This window comes from Giraffa tippelskirchi, chromosome 3 (assembly GCF_054371585.1).
Source record: "Giraffa tippelskirchi isolate mGirTip1 chromosome 3, T2T-mGirTip1v1.2.pri, whole genome shotgun sequence".
In the NCBI taxonomy this organism is placed as follows: Eukaryota; Metazoa; Chordata; class Mammalia; order Artiodactyla; family Giraffidae; genus Giraffa; species Giraffa tippelskirchi.
The window spans coordinates 144,077,561-144,095,951 of NC_137277.1; the positions used below are offsets into that span (position 1 = coordinate 144,077,561).

Sequence of the window (18,391 nt, forward strand, 5' to 3'; positions counted from 1 at the left end):
CCCAAATTCTTCTGCAGATATTATTGTACAAATATTTTACACCATCAAACAACCTTAGTGACAAGACACAGGGAGCCAGAGAAAGAACTCAAGTTCTGGTGTGTTTTCTAGAAGGTTCTTTACCCCTTGCTTTCTACATCAGTATTTGAATCACGGTTTCACACAGTTAATCAATATGAAATCAATATGACTGGTGTTACTATCATCCATATACATAATCTTAAATCATGCCCTTACCAAACTACAGGCATGAAATGAAGTTTTATTGAATTTACAATATCTTAAAGAATAATGTCAAACAACAGATTCTGCTATTCTGCTTAAACATCTTAATGGGAAAAAATTCTAATATTTCTTTGCCCTTAAAACAAATGCATAGGTAATTTCCTAAAATGGAAAATGAAGCAGCTTTTGGGTCTTTCACACTAAGGATTACACTGAATTATATTAAAATATAATTAATGCAAATAGCTTAAATGCTTCAAACATATTCTGAGAACCTGATTTATAAAACTTGTTTTCCAGTAAAAATACATAAAACTAATACATTTAAACAAATAGTTTCTCCTCAAATATGGCGGATGATAAGATTTTCTAACAACCCACTATATTTTTAGTACTACCTTAGAAATATCAGCAAGGAAAAACACAGACCTCACAAAATTCTATGAAGGCATATCAGAAGAAAGTTTCTAAATAAAAATGTCTAGCTTGGTCAGCAATTGTAGATATGTGACCATGAACTTCATGAAGGAAAAGCCAGATTTGTGTCTTTCATCACTGCATCTCCCAGCTCTAGCCTAGAATATAGCACATTTTTATTATTGGTCGAATAAATGACTGAATCTGGGACTTAGTTAGACTTTAGTAGTCACACTTACGTCTGCAGTGCATTGTTTTTTGCATTAATAAGGCTCTCATCTTGTATCTTGTCAAGTATTAACAAGGCACATTTTTCATGACCCTAATGAAGGAAAAAAAGATAAGAAAATGGAACAGAGTTACAGAAATGTTCTGGGGAAATCACTTCAGTATGCTTTAAATTTAACATGTACTCCCTGCCTAATATCAAAATAGGCTATTTTCTGAATAATTCATTTTCTTCTAAAAGCAAGTGGTTAAACAGCCCTAGATTTTCAAAGATTCTAAATAAGGTGTATTAGGGCTTGATTAACATAAATCTGATCTAAAACATTACCATTTTTATGATAACTTTTAGAATTAATGTCCAGAGAGCTGAAACTGATGCTATGTCAGCTAGGTCAGCAGATAAACAGAGAGTAGAATTAGGAGTGTCCTTTAAATTCCTCAACAAAGCTTTTTAAACACAAGTCAAGTCCCATCTCCTTCCTCAAGCCTTCAAATACCACCTCAGTATCCACCTATCACTGGAATTCCCATTGTACCTGTTATCTGTATCATTCATCACTGGCTGCCTTATATTATAAATAGTCTTTTCCAGCAAAGGTCATTCTTTTCTTCCTCATTCAAAAGATACCTCTATATGTTATGACTAACAATAGTTGAAAATCTAAAAAATCAACTAATAAAATAGAGACCCTTTTGGAATTTCAGGCCCAGTGCCTGTTAAGGGGTGACCACTTCCTAAACCCTTGACACTCAAAATGTGGCCCAACAGAACAGCAGGATCAGCATCATCTGGGAGTTAGAAATATTGACCCTCAAGCCCCACTCTGGATCTACTAAATTAGAATCTGCATTTGAACCAGATTATCAGGGGACTCATTTGCACAATGAGTCTGAAAAGCATTGTACTTATATTCATGAAAACACTACAATTTGACATGAACTTCAGGAACCTGAAGTTTTTGTGGTTTCCGAAGGCTTCTTGGATCATGAAATGGGAAAATGTAACCAATGAAAGGAATAGCTGAGACTTCTGGTACCACTGGGTATAGATAATACCTTTAATAATACAGCTATATTAGAACAAACCATCACTGGTGTCAACTAGCATCATATTACAATGCCTTATAAGGGAGACACGTAAAGATAATTTTAGAAGTGCCCATGGAGTTTTCATTGTTATGTACTGCTGGTGGAATGTAAATGGTTAAAACCTTATTGCAGGACATTTTGGTCTTAGAAGTGTTTATAGCCTTAGACTCACTAATTTTATATTTAGGGATTTATTCAGATTATTATACTACAATTAGTATTATTTGTAGTAGCATATATTTGAAACAAGGAAATGTTTAACAATAGGGGATGGGTTGAATCAAGGGTAGCACAATCCTAAGGCAGGGTTCCACACATCATCTAAAACACTATAATATATGATGTCTGAAAGGAAGATATTCATAATATATGATTCAGTAATGAAAGCAGGTTATCCAACAGTATAATCCCACTCTCATAAAATCTTACATTTATCTTTTTACAGAAGCAGGAACCTTGAGCTATATGTGAACACGATGCTATTAAAACAAACAAACAAACACACACACACATTCTTTGCATTGAACTATGTACCAGAAGAAAAGGGAGACAATTAAAGCATACATAAATGAATACATTTATTTGCCTCATAAAAGAGTATTTTTGGCTGTGTTATTACAGTGTCTTCAAGCAGAATAAATGACAACATGTGAACTGCTTATATTTTAGAAGCCATTTAACTAAGTTCCTAACCTGTTTAAAAGCAAAATATGATGCCACAACTATGAAGACAGATTCAGTGGCAGCATCAAACCAGATTGTGGCAAGAATTCAAGTGGTAAATTCCCTGAAAAGCATAGCCCATCAACCCCATTGTGTGGGTCTGCCCTTTGCTTCCCCCTTTGATTCCACTGAGAATGACACCATCCTGGGAAAACATACATCTTAATTAAGAGCCATGATACACACTTCTGATGGATAGATGTAAGTATTATTATTATCATTTTATCACTATACTAAAATAACAGTGTTTCAAATTCATTTACATACTTTACTACTAGCCAAATGTAAGGATGTGTTCAAGTCCTTATCCTTTACAGTCAGGTCAGCCTGGGCACTGTTCACCAAAATATCTGCAGAAAAAGCCAAAAGATAGTTACTAAGACTACACGCTAATTACATGCATTTTGAAGAAGTTACTACCAAAACAATAATGCTTTTAAATTTGTATACTCACATTACCATAACTAATATTTTTAAAGAAAAAAGGAACAATTTATTGCCATGAAAGTGACAGTGAGGTCACTCAGTCGTGTCCGACTCTTTGTGACCCCATGGACTAAATGGTCCATGGAATTCTCCAGGCCAGAATACTGGAGTGGGTAGCCTTTCCTTTCTCCAGGGGATCTTTCCAACCCAGGGATTGAACCCAGGTCTCCCGCATTGTGGGGAGATTCTTTACCAGCTTAGTCACAAGGGAAGCCCAAGGATATCGGAGTGGGTGGCCTATCCCTTCTCCAGCAGGTCGTCCCAATCCAGGAATCGAACCAGGGTTTCCTGCATTGCAGGCGGATTCTTTACCAACTGAGCTATCAGGGAAGCCACTTTATTGCCATAGTTGTTCTATTCAAATCCAAAGTCCATAGTCATTAATTTATTTTTTATTTCTTTGGCTGCTCCAGGTCTTAGCTGCGGCATGCATGATCTTTAGTTGAGGCACATAGGATCTAGTTTACTGATCAGGGATCAAACCCGGGCTCCCTGGGAGCATTGGGAGCAGGGAGTCTTAACCAATGGGCCATGAGGGAAGCCCCTATAGGCACTAATTTTAATTGTCTTTACAGTTTTGTTATTTCCAGGTAAAATGATTCTATTGTTCTATTTGGTTTCTAAATGTTGACAGATTTCATTGTGGAAAGGTGGGCTCACTTTGACAAAGTCTATCAATAACCAAGTTAACAGGGGACTAAAGATGACCAGCAAGTAGATCAGGTGGCTTAAATACAATTTTGGTCTTCTCTCATATTTATATACCAAGAGGATGACCACTTTCCCAACTTTACATTCCTTTGGTTTTAGACAGGCCTAAACTCCAAGTCCACAAGTCAAGCACATACCCACAGCACCAGCCTGCCCATTCTCAGCAGCCATCATCAGTGGTGTTTTCCCCGAATTGTCTGCCGCATTCACTTGAGCATCGTGTCTCAGAAGAAGCTGCAAGCACTCCACGTGATCAGCAAATGCTGCTGCATGAAGTGGTGTCCTAATGATTTAAAACAAGTATGATGTTAGCTTCCCATAAACTTAACACACTCCCTTTCTATATGTGCCTGAGAAACATATGCATGGTGTCATTTAGGGATTTAAAACTTACTGGCTTACAGAGATGGTGACCAGGTTCCCCAAAGGGCCATTCAGGGTAGACACTGAAGTGTCACCTATGTGAACAGCACCTCTAGATTTGGGGGGGTGTAGGCAGTGGTCCTGATAATAAAATCAGCATCTTTACTGACCCTTTAATCTTGAGTTCCAATGACCTCTCTCATCACTGATAAACATACTTTCAAAATTAGGCCTTGGATTTGCAGATAATTGGCTATTTTTTAAAAAGCCTACATCATTGGTTTCTTTGGGAGGACAATTTGGCATGATTTATCAAAATTAAACACTATGATCTTTGAACCAAAAAATTCCAATTCTAGCACTTTTATCTCCCAGATGCATTTGGTCATGCAAACAGATACATGTACTAGACTCTTCACTGCACCATTCATTAAAACACCAAAATTCTGAAACAACCTAAATATTTTTCAAAGGAGGACAAACTGATTAAATTATAACATATCCAGTCAATGGAATAATATGAAGCTTTAAAAATAATATGGTAAATATATATGTTCTGGTATGAAAAGATCTCCAAGATACATTAAAAGGAGAACATTAATACAGAATGTTCTCATTTGTATAAAAAGAATATAAGTATATATATTTTTATATATTTATATAGTTATGTACATACAATATTTGGAAGAAAATAAAAATTTAGAGAGACCAGTTTAAAGTAGTTTTCTCAGTGGAAGAGGCTAGGGCTTCTGGACTAAGAGGGTAATTTATTTATACATCATTTATTATACTTAATTTTTAAAAACATGTCTATATATTACTTTTTCAATCAAAAACATAGATATTTGGCCACTCTGTAGCCACAAAGAAGGCTAAGACTCATCAGACAAGAGCCATGCTCTTAGGATCACTTACCTGCCTTTGTCATCTCTACAATTGACAATACTGGAATCTATGGCCCCGAGTAACAGTGATGCACAATTCTCATGATCATTTATTCTAAAATGAAAATAGATTTAAAAATTTAAAATCTTGATCTCTAAAAAATTTATATCCCCTCCTACTCCATCTTTCTCTGCACTATATCTTTAATAATCTGATGCATTTCAAAATTTTGATACAAATTTTGAGCAAAAGTTTCATTTACCAAAGGAGAATTTCAACATTATGAAGACTGGAAAATTACCATATGTGAAATCTTCCTGGAATAAAATGTCTTTCTAATTATCCACAGGGATAATATTGTTAACACCAACTTATTTGTAGAATTTGGCAGACAAGTGTGATTATTACACCTGAAGAGCTCTTCACAGTGTGTGTACTGTGTTTCTCAGTCCACCCCTTCCTATCGCTTCCCTGGGTGGTTTGTGAGCCACCTTGGAACCACGGCACTTCACAAAAAGCTCCTGAAAAATCATTAACATCAGATACTGCATTTTGATATCAGACTTATTTGCCTTTAGCAGCAAAATGGAATATACTAGTCTTATCTGTAATCTAAAAGCGTTTTCCTTCTGCCAAAAGCCATTTCTCTAGGTGTGGTTTAAAGAATTCAAGCCACACCATTAACTTCCAGTGTTTCTACTTACATTGCACAGTGCAGTGGAGTGAAAGGATTACCGATAAATGTTCGAAAACATTTCTGCTCCAAAAGTACCTCTATACAGTTTTCATTACCTGCAAGGAACCAAAAGAATTTAGGGAGCTTCTAAGATGAAACTTTGCTTAATGAAATCTATTTTTTCATTAAGTAATGCATTCTGGCCTATGAATTTTCCTGAATTGGCTGAATGATCATTCTCCATGGAATAAAATTCACCAAATGCCAAAATGTGGTGAATTTTAACTATGTTCATAGGTGTTCTGAGATATAATGAATAAATTAAGCAGTGACAAGAAAGAGGCCTCATCTGTAAGCAGAACAAGTCTACCATACTCACAGCTCTTAGTAGATAGGTGCCTAACATAGGTATGCCTCAGTTTGTCCATGTTTACAACAGAAAATTTCCCTTTTACCCACACGAATAGGTTCACTTATAATTATGCACCCTAGGGAAGGGAGGAAGATGTGATTGATAAAAATCAGTACTTATAATAATGCAGGTTAAAGAGCTTTGACTGTAAAACACTATATAGTATTTAAAAGGCTACCAAGAACAGTTCCTGGCAAATAGTATGGACCACTAAGTATTTTTTAGTGAGCAGATGAATGAATGTGAATTATTACTTTCAACAAAATGGCAGGTAGTTTTCAAATCAACTGAATTTAAGTAAGGCCCCAGCTCTGTGAGCTTACTTGTTATGTGATCTATGAGCCTCCATTTCCTACATATAAAAAAATCAGACAAGGAATAACTGCCCTACTGATGTCACAGGATGATGGGAAATTTACTTGATAAAGGACCTAAATGAGGTTTGTGAAGCAATGTTCTCATACAATTGTTAAGGCAAGAAGGTAAAGCTATTTGGCTTTGGAATATGGATTGTTGCCCTGGAAATCTCTTCTTGGCTGAGTTCTGTGCTAAACTAGAGTTCTCTTCTGATTTATCCCAGAATGATGTTGATTGAAAAATTTTAAGTATTAAAATAAGTCAAACTTTTTTTGTATCTATAGAGAAAAAAAGTGAAACTTTGCTTTTAGGAGGACTGAGAAGTATATGAAGTAATGAACATAAAAATCCCCTAATTTTATGTAAGTTATACTGTTTAGCTTTCTAACTATATCCAACTCTCACTCAAATACTCCCAGGCATTTCAACCTCTCTATTACTATGAATTTCCCTGAAGGACCTAGCTTGGGGCAGCATCTACACAAACCATTTCTTGGAGACTATATGAATCTCAATCTAAAGGTCTGTGTAGGTAGCACTGGGGATCCTTGAATGACTTTCAGTGTTTCAAAGTGCTCAGTGAAGGAGATTCTGGGAAGAAGGGAGCTTAAACCTCCGATCTGGAAGACTACCCTGTAGTCTAGATTCCAGAAGTGTAGATTCTGGAAGTGTAGATTCTGAAGTGTAGATTCCAGTGGATTGTTTAGGAGAGGCCTGCTCCCCTTCTCCTGCTTGTACCTGGAGAGGTCTTAAAATAGACAGACCTATCACCCCCCGCCCCATCCAACTCCACACGGGAGAAAATGTGGTCTGTGGGAGGTTTGCCATCTGCTGTTATAATCAACACTGGCACTCTGTCACCCCCTTCCTATAGGTTTTCCAGTGCCAGATAGATCTTGCAGCTTAACTCACATGGGGCTTAGGGAGACCTTACCCATTAGCAAGTAAATTAAAAAAAAAAAAAAAAATCACAATCCTCCAATGGCAGAGAGGGTGCAAAACCCAACTGAAAAAGTGGAAAATTTGACTCTTACTGAGGTCAGAACCAATGAAAAAAGAGGATTGTAATAAAAACATAATGAAAGATCTTAAATTGATACAGTTAGAGCACCATAAAACTTTTCTGGACCCAATAATCATAGTTTCTGAGTGAGAATTTTAATAGAAGAATTGATTATGGATAAATAAAACAATAGAAGCAGAGTAAGAAATATATGGACATGAATTTGAGTAAACTCTGGGAGACAGTGGAAGACAGAGGAGTCTGACATGCTACAGTCCACAGGGTTGCAAAGAGTAGGACAGGACTCAGCAACTGAACAACAACAAGAAATATATGGGAAAATATTCATGTAAGCTTAGGGGTAGGAGATCTTTTTAAGCAAGACTAAACCTACATACCATAGAAGAAAAAAATCTCACAGATTCAACTACATAAAAGTTCAAAATCTTTACATGGAAAAAGATATCATCAACAAGGAGCAAAGACAAATAGTGAACTGAGAAAAAAAACGTTTGCAACACACACAACATAGAGGGGATTCATATTCTAAGACAAGGTGCTCCTGCAAATGTGTGAAAAAAGATAAACAACTCAATAGGAAAAAAATGACCAATAGATGGAAAAAGTAATTTCCAGAAGACGAAATGCAAATACACAAATCAGTACACAATTAGACAAGGAAACACAAAGTAAAATGAGATACTCTTTTTTTGTCCTTCAAATCGACAAAAATTAAAAAGATGATATCACCTTGGGCTAACAAAAGCTTTTATTTACATTTGGTGGGGGTAAAAATTATGCCATACTAAAGCAGTATGGTATAATTTATTAAAGTTAAAAAATATACAAGCCCTCATCAATAATTTTACCTCTGGAAATTTATCCAACAGAATAAAGTACCATCATATGAACATATACACTGCAGTACTATTTGTAATGAGAAAAAAACCTAAAAACAATTTGAATGTCCATCAACAGGGATCTGGCTGAATAAATATTAAATTCTGATATACACAGTCATACTCATGCATATCTATACCTTTTTATCTGCTATAAAATATACAACTGTTAAAAAGATCAATGTATATAGATACACATTCATTTGTAAGGATATCTGCAATAGAATGTTGAGTGCACAATAAGAAAAGTTACAGAATATTTGTTATATGATTCTAGCTTTAAAAAAGATGTACATACATATATATTTATTTAAAGTCTCAAGGGAGAATTATGAAAAATAAACACCAAATTACATCAAAAGGTGAGTTTGGAAATGAAGACTTAATTTTACCTTAGAGGCTTCAGTATTTTTGAAATGTAATAATTATCATGCATTGTGCTTTTTCTACTCAAATAAGTGAAACACAAAATTTTAAATCTCCTCAGTAGAAAGTGTAACTAAATAAATGGGACTACAAGACATAAAAATGCAATGCTGAAAGATAAATCATGCACCTACCAGCTGTCAATTGTGACATTATTACATCATATTGTTTTGGTTGTTTTTAGCTACCTTATTTCAATTCCTTGTAGGATCTCTGGTTATCTCATATAGAAAAGAAAGCCTGATTTAAACTAGTTAGTTCATCAGAAGTTCTGATGAGGAGTTACATGTTACTGGTTAACAAAAAGCGTAAAGTGAATTTTCATTCCAATATGGCATCATGGTAGCCACGGAGGGTAAAATATTTTATAAAAAAGGTATTTTTGTTTGTTTGTTTTGCAGTATCTGAATGCAGGAAGATTGGATACCTTGGTTACAGCATCATGTTATGTTCTCACTTCCTTTGAGATCACAGTGGTGTTGGGATAGGAAGTCTATCGGAATCAGTCAAGTGACAATTAACTCACCATTGTAACATGCCCAGTGCAGTGGCGTGTAGCCTTGGTTGTCTTTGAAAGAACAGTCCTCCTCAGAAAGTGCCATCTGGAGCAGCTCACTCAGCCATGTGGCATGGCCACGAGCAGCTGCATAGTGCAAGGGTGTCCTCCCTCTGGAATCTTTACACAGAATCGACACTTCTTGTTCCAGCAGCATTTGTACACATTCCTCATGTCCGGTCATAATCTGATGCATCGCAATTAAAAACACAACAAAAATCTAAGAAGACTCAGCAAGCAAAGTTGTTGACTAAGTGAGGTTAGGCTCAAAGTAAGTGGACATATGCCCAGGTCTTAAGGGAAAAGACTCTTATCCTACTTCAGAGAAATGCAGAACAACCTAGCAGGAATTCATAACAGAAAGGTCTGTGTGAACACCAGCATTTTAGAAACATCGCTTGACTTGTCAAACATAACCATGGAAAGTATCATGATGCAGTGGAAAGTATCAGCTTTAAAATCAGGAGGATGTGAGTTAAATTCTAGCTCCCTCTTATAAAACTTGGACAGGTTAATTTATCTCTCTACGCCCAACTTTACCCATCTGTAAATGGGGATAGTAATAATGACCTCATAGGCTGTTGTAAGGACTAATGAGATATGTAAAGACTCCCAGACTGCTGTGTGGCTCATAGGAAGTACCCAAGAAATAAGATCTATGATTATGGCATTAAACATTTAGAGTTCCTCTTCTTTTCATTGATCATGGTGGTCAGCACCATCTTTAAATAACAATTTCCTGATTTCTGCTTTTGTTTCATTTAGATTACTTGATATACTTTAAAAAACAGTTCAGCAGGTGTGTATGAAGAATTACACACAGTGTACTTATTTAAGCAGAGTACATACTTCAGGCGGTAAATGGGCCCACATTGTAATAAAGAACAACTAAAAATAGCGTGGTTACTCAAAACTAGGTAATCATCAGGATAAATTACAACACCTGCACACAATGGAGGATTAAAAAAGATAGGGCAGAAAAATATTTAGTGATATGGACAAAGGTACTTGATATTCTGTAAGAAAAAAAAGGTTCCAAATAGCATCTTTTATATTCTTTTTAAGATTTAAAACAAATCTATATTTAGAAAAAAGATTGGTGATATATATCAAAAAGTGGTTCTCTCCAGGAGGCATGATTACTAGAGATTATGATTTTGTTATTTGTGCTTTAAAAATTTTTTTGCAAATTTCCTATGATGTACATGCAATCAGAAGGCAGAACCAAGTCTCACAACAATAGGTGTTCATGTATCTATTATCACAGTCAAACATGACAACTCACGAGCAGAACCTAAGAGTACCTGCCATTATTTTATCTTTGCAAAAGATTTTGTAATTTCTTTTTGAATGACTGAGGTTAACTGGTTATCTCAGGGAACAATATTCTTACTAAAAATTCATAAGGAGGTAATAAAAAAGAAGAAACAAGTTCACTACAGAATTGCTTGACTAAAGCTAAGGAAGATGTACATACCCCTCTGTGTAAAGCTGTGCAGCCCATGATGTCAACAGCATCTACATTTGCTTCCTTTTCAAGTAACAATGAAACAGCATCACTGTGTCCATATGCTACTGCAAGCATTAGTGGGGTTCTAGGAAAAGAGAGAAATTGGGCTTTTATTTAATTAATTAATTTATTTTAATTGGAAGATAATTACTTTACAATATTGTGATTGTTTTTGCTATACATTGACATGAATCAGCCACGGATGCATGTGTCCCCCCAATGCTGAACCCCCCTCCCACTTCCCTACCCACCCCATACCTTGGGGTTGTCGCAGAGCACTAGCTTTGAGTACCCTGCTTCATGCATTGACCTTGCACTGGCCATTTTACATACAGTAATATACATGTTTCAATGCTAGTCTCAAATCATCCCATCCTCACCTTCTCCCACAAAGTCCATAAGTCTGTTCTTTACATTGGTGTCTCTTTTGCTGTATTGCATATAGGATCGTCGTTACCATCTTTCTAAATTCCATATTATGTGTTCGTATACAGTATTTGTGTTGCTCCTTCTGACTTACTTCACTCTGTATAATAGGTTCCAATTTCATCCACCTCATTAGAACTGTCTCAAATGCAGTCATTTTTATAGCTGAGTAATATTCCATTGTGTATATGTACCACAACTTCCTTATCCATTTGTCTGCTGATGAACATCTAGCTTGCTTCCATGTCCTAGCTATTGTAAACAATGCTGCAATGAACATTGGGGTACATGTATCTCTTTCAATTCTGGTTTCCTCAGGGTGTATGCCCAGCAGTGGGATTTATGGGTTGTATGGCAGATCTATTCCCAGTTTTTTAAGGAATCTCCACACTGTTCTCCATAGTGGCTGTACCAGTTTGCATTCCCACCAACAGAATAAGAGGGTTCCATTTTCTCCACACCCTCTCCAGCATTTATTGTTTGTAGACTTTCTCATTACGGCTCTTCCGACCAGCATGAGATGATACCTCACTGTGGGTTTTGATTTGAATGGGCTTTTAAAAAGAAGATTAAAAAATACTCATCGCTTCCAGTGGGAGCATCTTCCTCTCTTCCTTTGTCTCTCTGTCTCTCTCTTTCTCAGTCTCTCTCCCTTCTTGACAATTGCTTAGTATTTTCTGAGTGTCCCCGATTTGCTCCTACTACCTGGAACAAGCTATCTGCCTCTGGTCTCTAATGACCACATGAAATGGTGGCAGTGGAATGATCAATACGAGTAGGGCAGAGGAAAGTTCCACCTCAAAATGTTCATTTGAATCTCATCATTTTCAGAACTATGCAGCATTGGCCAAATATCAATTGAGCAGGGAGTGTGTGTATGTAAGAGATGCTCTTGTTTCTATCAGAGCAACTGTAAATTACTTTTACGGTTTTTTATGTTGGATTTCGGTTCAGTATTTCATTTGAACAAAGCTCCATTGCCTTAAAGGAAAAGCAGGACAAGTCCAGAGGAAAGACCCAAGTGCTGGGCTCCAGAAGGTGAGGTCCAGTTCTGTCTTCGACATGAACTCATATATCTGGGGTGAGTCACCAGTGCTTTATTTCTCTGCGTTTCCTATTTGTAAGAGAAGACTGGGCGGGAGAACAGGGTAACAGATGGAAAATACTTGGGGAAAAAAAACTCAGGAAGGATAAAAATATGAAGGATTTTTATGGAGGTGATAACTTCTTGAGGTCTGTCCTATTCCATTATTAATTTTAAAAGTGAGACGGTAGCAGCTTCAGAAGAGGAAAAATGAATAGAAGGAAGGAATAAATGAGGAAATATTTTTAAAAAGCCAGAGCACAAAGCTACATACATAAAAAGTTAGCTCTTTCTCATCAAGATACATACACACACACATTTTTCTTGGATATATACTCCAGCACAAAGCTACTTCATTCTTCTAGGACCCTCATCCATCAATTTCACCCCAGTTGAGCTCAGTTGCTCAGTCATATCTGACTCTCTGTGACCCCATGAACCACAGCACACCAGGCCTCCCTGTCCATCACCAACTCCCAGAGTCCACTCAAACCCATGTCCATCGAGTTGATGATGCCATCCAACCATCTCATCCTCTGTCGTCCCCTTCTCCTCCTGCCCTCAATCTTTCCCAGCATCAGGGTCTTTTCAAATGAGGCAGTTCTTCGCATCAGGTGGCCAAAGTATTGGAGTTTCAGCTTCAACATCAGTCCTTCCAATGAACACCCAGGACTGATCTCCTTTAGGATGGAGTGGTTGGATCTCCTTGCAGCCCAAGGGACTCTCAAGAGTCTTCTTCAACACCACAGTTCAAAAGCATCAATTCTTCAGCGCTCAGCTTTCTTTATAGTCCAACTCTCACATCCATACATGACTACTGGAAAAACCATAGCCTTGACTAGATGGACCTTTGTTGGCAAAGTAATGTCTCTACTTTTTAATATGCTGTCTAAGTTGGTCATAACTTTCCTTCCAAGGAGTAAGCGTCTTTTAATTTCATGGCTGCAATCACCATCTGCAGTGATTTTGGAGCCCAGAAAAATAAAGTCAGCCACTGTTTCCACTGTTTGCCCATCTATCTGCCATGAAGTGATGGGACCGGATGTTCACCCCAGTATAAACGCCAAATCTAGAATTCAGCACTCAGCCTCCTAGCTGTTTAACAAATGAACTGATCAGTTGTGATTTGAAATGTCAACCCCAGGTGTGAGAACACTTACTGTCCTTTGGCATCTTTCACGTCAACCACTTCTGGGTTGTCTGCAATTTCTAGTAATAGCCGCATACACAGCGTGTGACCATTAATTACTGAAAAAGAAAATAATGGACATTCTTTTAACAGACCACACAGATCCCTCTGAAATAAAATTTATTTGGACTTCAAATTGGTGGTTTCCAATTGTTGCTTGAAGGCAGGATTAGAAGGGGACAACAGAGGATAAGATGGTTAGATGGCATCACTGACTCCATGAGTTTGAGTAAACTCCAGAAGTTGGTGATGGACAGGGAGTCCTGGCATGCTGCAGTCCATGAGGTCACAGAGAGTGAGACACGACTGAGTGACTGAACTCAACTGGACTGTTGCTGATGGACATTCCCAGGTGTCCAGCTAGTGCCAGCTGCTGGGCACAGCAGGCAATGCCTATGTTACCAACCCATCTCCACTTTCTTCCTATCAGGGCACTGTGGTCCTCATGTAACTTTCTTTCCTGGATGCTATATAGAGGCTTTTTTCCTTAAAGAAGACATCCTTTCTTATCTACTCCTATAGAACCGATCATCTCTCTCCACTTTCTGGGTAACCTTTCTGTTCCTCTAAGGGAGTCTCCCAACTCTGTACAATCTTCCTGTGCCCAGCCTACCTCAAGTCCTTTTTAAAAGAAGGTTGAAGGGGGAGGAGAAGGCAGAGGAGGAGGGAGAGGAAAGCACGTGAAGGAGGGGAGGAGCAGAAGAGAGGAGGAGGGAAGAGGGGAGCAGAGGAGGGGAGGAAGGGAGATGGGAACAGAGTTTGCTTCTTTTCCCCATCATTTTACATTCTGAGGTAGACGCTCTGACTGATGACAGGTGACTTAAAGCCAAACCTCAAGCTGGCAATGTTAGCCATTGGCTTGCTGCTCACTGATTGACTGGCACTCCCAGAAGACTCACAGATGGCCCCCCACCCCAGGGGCTGGAGGACTTCTCCGTCTGAGTTCCTTATATCAAAGCCCTTGTTTTTCTGCCTTCTCCCAGCAGCCTCCCACCCTCTATCACCTCTGCTCCCCTCTCTCTTCCCTGCTGAGCTCTGACTGGGGGCAGCAGGCCCTCACCCTGCCCCTCCTCACTCAGCTGCCCAGGTTGGGAACTGGCAATGGGCAGGAAGCGTGGCCCCAATCTTGTGTTGGCCTTGACTGCCTGGGGTGGGACGCATGGACTTGCCCTGTCCTGTGTGCACCAGGCAAGATGCTCTTTTAGGAAGAAGACCCTGGTGCCATAGGGTCAGGAAGCACCTCCCAGGCTGATAATCCCTGGGGTAGGGTACTTTCCTTCAGCTCGTTGAATGGAACCCACAGCCTTGCAAAAGACATGATTTTCTACTCAGGGAGTAGGATGCAAACAAACACGTTTAAAATTCTGAACGTGACCTTCTCTCCTCTCTGAACAATGAGAACACCATAAAATACATTGCATTAACCTTGTTATGGTTGTAGAGAGAGAAGGGAATAGATACAGCTATGTTAGGTTGATAAAGGCTCTTCTTAGAGCTGTGTTTTACAGCCCTTTTTATTGCATGCCAGTCATGAGAGAAGGCTGATTTAACGACAACACATTTTTCAGGGACAATACATATTAGAATTAGCTCACATTCATCAACACCACTCAAATTAACTACAGGGATAATACCCACGTTTTGTAGACCATTGCATTCAGCTAATTCTCAGCAACATCACATTTATGTACCTCAGGAGGAAATCTTGTAGAAATGTTGTTGCTCTTTTGCTTTTCATTTTAAAAATTACATTAAGTCTGTTAGCACTGATGAAATATGCAAGAGTTTTAATGTATGCTTAAAAGAAAATAATTAGCAGAGGACTGATAGCTAAATACTACAGGTGGTATTATTTTATAATATTCATGAAATACAGCATATTTTGATTGATTCCTTTTTCTATATCAATTTGATATTCTTTCAATTGTTGTTGTTATTCAGTCGTTAAATCATGTCTGACTCCTTGCGATCCCTTGGACGTAGCACACCAGGTTCCTCTGTCCTCCACTATCTCCTGGAGTATGCTCAAATTCAAATATTCATAATCATAATGGTTTCAAGGATTTTTATATTTGCCTAAACTGAAAAAGGGGAAAAAATCATCTAATTCGTATCACTCATCCAGTATGCTGGACAGCAAACTAATTCTACAGTAGTGTGTTTTTCTTGGGCAGGTGCGGTTGAGATGGTGGGAGGTGGGCACGTGTCGCTTTTTTGAACTTAGCTAAGAGTCCTCAGTAAATATAATTCCCCCTTATTTTAAAAGTGTGGCTACACTAGAATTCTTGGCTTCCTACACACATTTTTTCCCCCAATTGCCTTCTAGCAAAAAGATGCTACCATTTCCTTCTGCTGTGCCGTGCCAAATCCAGCTTTGTCTCAGACGAGCTCAGTCAGCCTCTCCCTGACCATGAGTGACGGCCATTTTTCATGCTGTTCGAAGACCACAACTGTCATTACAACGATCTACGCCAAACCCTCTAAGATCCATCCTGGCTCCTGTTCCTCACAGTACTCGCAGGATTTGGGACAACAAATTGGCCTCTCAAATGAGCTGGAAAAGATTCTGGAAAAGCAGATTCTCAAAGCACAGGCTAAAGCTTCTGCACAGCAGACATTTCGTGGAGAATAAAACCAAATGACAGCCTGCACCTTCCCAATGAATTACACGGGGGACACTCAAAAGGAGCGAGTCCTGTTGACCACTAGGGGGCTCCATTGGACTACAGCCTTTACCACAGTGGCAAATGAATGACAATGATTATTCTTCATTGTTTACCTGTTCACTAGGGCAATTTTCCATAATCAAAATGGGTCCTTTGTAAGTGTCAGGAAGTACTTGGTAACTAAAGCAGGATGCTGGCATTAATAATAGGCAACTTTAAAAGGAGAACTAAATGTAAACTATATGGTAATACCAAGAATGCCTAGAATACTAAATTTTATAAAAACACTTACAAATACCAAAAAAACTAAATGTGATGGGAAATAAGAATTTATAATTTAACCATACCAATCACTGCTGACCTCATGGCTAAAGTTTTTTCCAGGAACAACTGTTTCCAGATAATTAAGCAACACCATGTTTTTTCAATCTTTGTATTATTTTTCCTCAGTGGTTTGAACATTCAGAGATGTGGATGGCAATGCTTCCACGAAGTCTAACATTCTGAGAAAATTTTCCCAAGTAGAAGAATCACAAAGCCTTTTGAAAACTGTTTTCATTCCTTTGCTTCCTCAATACATCCATTATTTCACAGTGAAAGATACTTACTTCTTTTTATAATATCTGCTATCCTGATCAAAGGCTATTATCACTGAACTCCTGAACCCAAAGAAAATTGTGCCTTAGCTGAGCTAGAAACTCTTCCACATTACCTTGTCATCTGTGTATATGTCTAGAAGAATCTGGACACAGTTTTATTTAACGTGCATTAGAGAAAAATCACAGAAGAGGCAAGTTACTTACTTTTTGAAAAATACATGTAGCTTTTTAAGAGACTATTTTTACACCTGATGCATCAAGAGTCAGAACAAAAGTGTGTTGGTAAAGCAATTATGTTCCAATTAAAAATAAACAAATACTAAAAAAGGAAAAAAATAAGGAGTAAAACAAATATCATATTAACACATATATATGAAATCTAGAAAAATGGTGCTGATGAACCTATCTGTAGGGCAGGAATAGAGATGCAGACATAAAGAATAGATTTGCGGACACAGAGGGGGAAGGAGAGGGTGGGACAAGTTGAGAGAACAGCATTGACATATATACATTAACACGTGTAAAACAGATAGCTAGTGGAAAGCTGCTGTACACCACAGGGAGCTCAGCTCGGTGCTCTGTGATGCCTGAGAGGGGTGGGATGGGGGGTGGGAGGGAGGCTCAAGAGAGAGGGCACATATGTACACATACAGCTAAGTTGTGTTGCAGTACAGCAGAAACTAATACAGCACTGTAAAGAAACTGTACCCCAATTAAAAAAAAAAACATTAAAAAAAGAATCAGAGCAAAAGTGAAGAAGTAACATTTAGACTGCAGAATAACATACTCAGCAGATTGCTGTCTAGCAATTCCTTTCATGAAGTAGCTGTGAAATATCATTAATTTTATGCTTCAAAATGTTATGAGGTTTTATTCTATGTGATTTACCTGAAGACAACAATACACCTTGCCCATTTTTTCCAGAAAGTTTTGTGATTGCCGTTGGCCAAAGGTTCTGAACACTCTTTTGAGTTAAGGTCAGATGCAGCGTAGAGGATTTTTAGGGCAGAATGATAGATATGCGTGTGTGTGTACTCAGTCATATCCGACTCTACAACCCCATGGACTGTAGCCTGCCAGGTTCCTCTGTCCATGGGATTTTCCAGGCAAGAATGCTGGAGTGGGTGGCCATTTCCTTTTCCAGGGGATCTCCCCGACCCAGAGATTGAACCTGTATCTCCTGCATTGCCGGGCGGATTCTTTACCACTGAGCAACCTATGGAAGCCCAGAGTGGTAGATACACATCATTAGACATCTGTTCAAATTCACAGAATGCACATCACCAATAGTGGACCCTAAGGTAAGCTGTGGACTTTGGATGATCATGTTGTGTCAATGTAGGTTCAATCCATTGTAATGCGTATGCCAGTCTGGTGAGGGATGTTGATAATGGGAGAGGCTATGCATGTGTGATGGACGAGGGGTATGTGGAAAACCTCTATACCTTCCTTTTCGATGTT

General features: G+C 38.2%; 1 protein-coding gene across 31 annotated transcripts in view; it reads right to left on the reverse strand.

The window, feature by feature from the left end:
• The window catches only part of ANKRD44 (ankyrin repeat domain 44), a 314,879-nt gene that overhangs the window by 14,034 nt on the left and 282,454 nt on the right, over nucleotides 1–18,391 (reverse strand). For all 31 annotated transcript variants that reach the window (XR_014079916.1, XR_014079917.1, XR_014079925.1 and 28 more), the window contains 8 exons: nucleotides 13,637–13,724; nucleotides 10,934–11,051; nucleotides 9,427–9,643; nucleotides 5,832–5,919; nucleotides 5,158–5,241; nucleotides 4,017–4,162; nucleotides 2,950–3,032; nucleotides 882–964 (listed from right to left, as the gene is read on the reverse strand). Coding sequence is in view for 19 of the 31 variants with exons in the window: in XM_081581477.1 (XP_081437603.1) it covers nucleotides 882–964; nucleotides 2,950–3,032; nucleotides 4,017–4,162; nucleotides 5,158–5,241; nucleotides 5,832–5,919; nucleotides 9,427–9,643; nucleotides 10,934–11,051; nucleotides 13,637–13,724 (907 nt within the window). In the remaining 12 variants the exon portion in view is untranslated. The remainder of the gene's footprint in view (nucleotides 1–881; nucleotides 965–2,949; nucleotides 3,033–4,016; nucleotides 4,163–5,157; nucleotides 5,242–5,831; nucleotides 5,920–9,426; nucleotides 9,644–10,933; nucleotides 11,052–13,636; nucleotides 13,725–18,391) is intronic.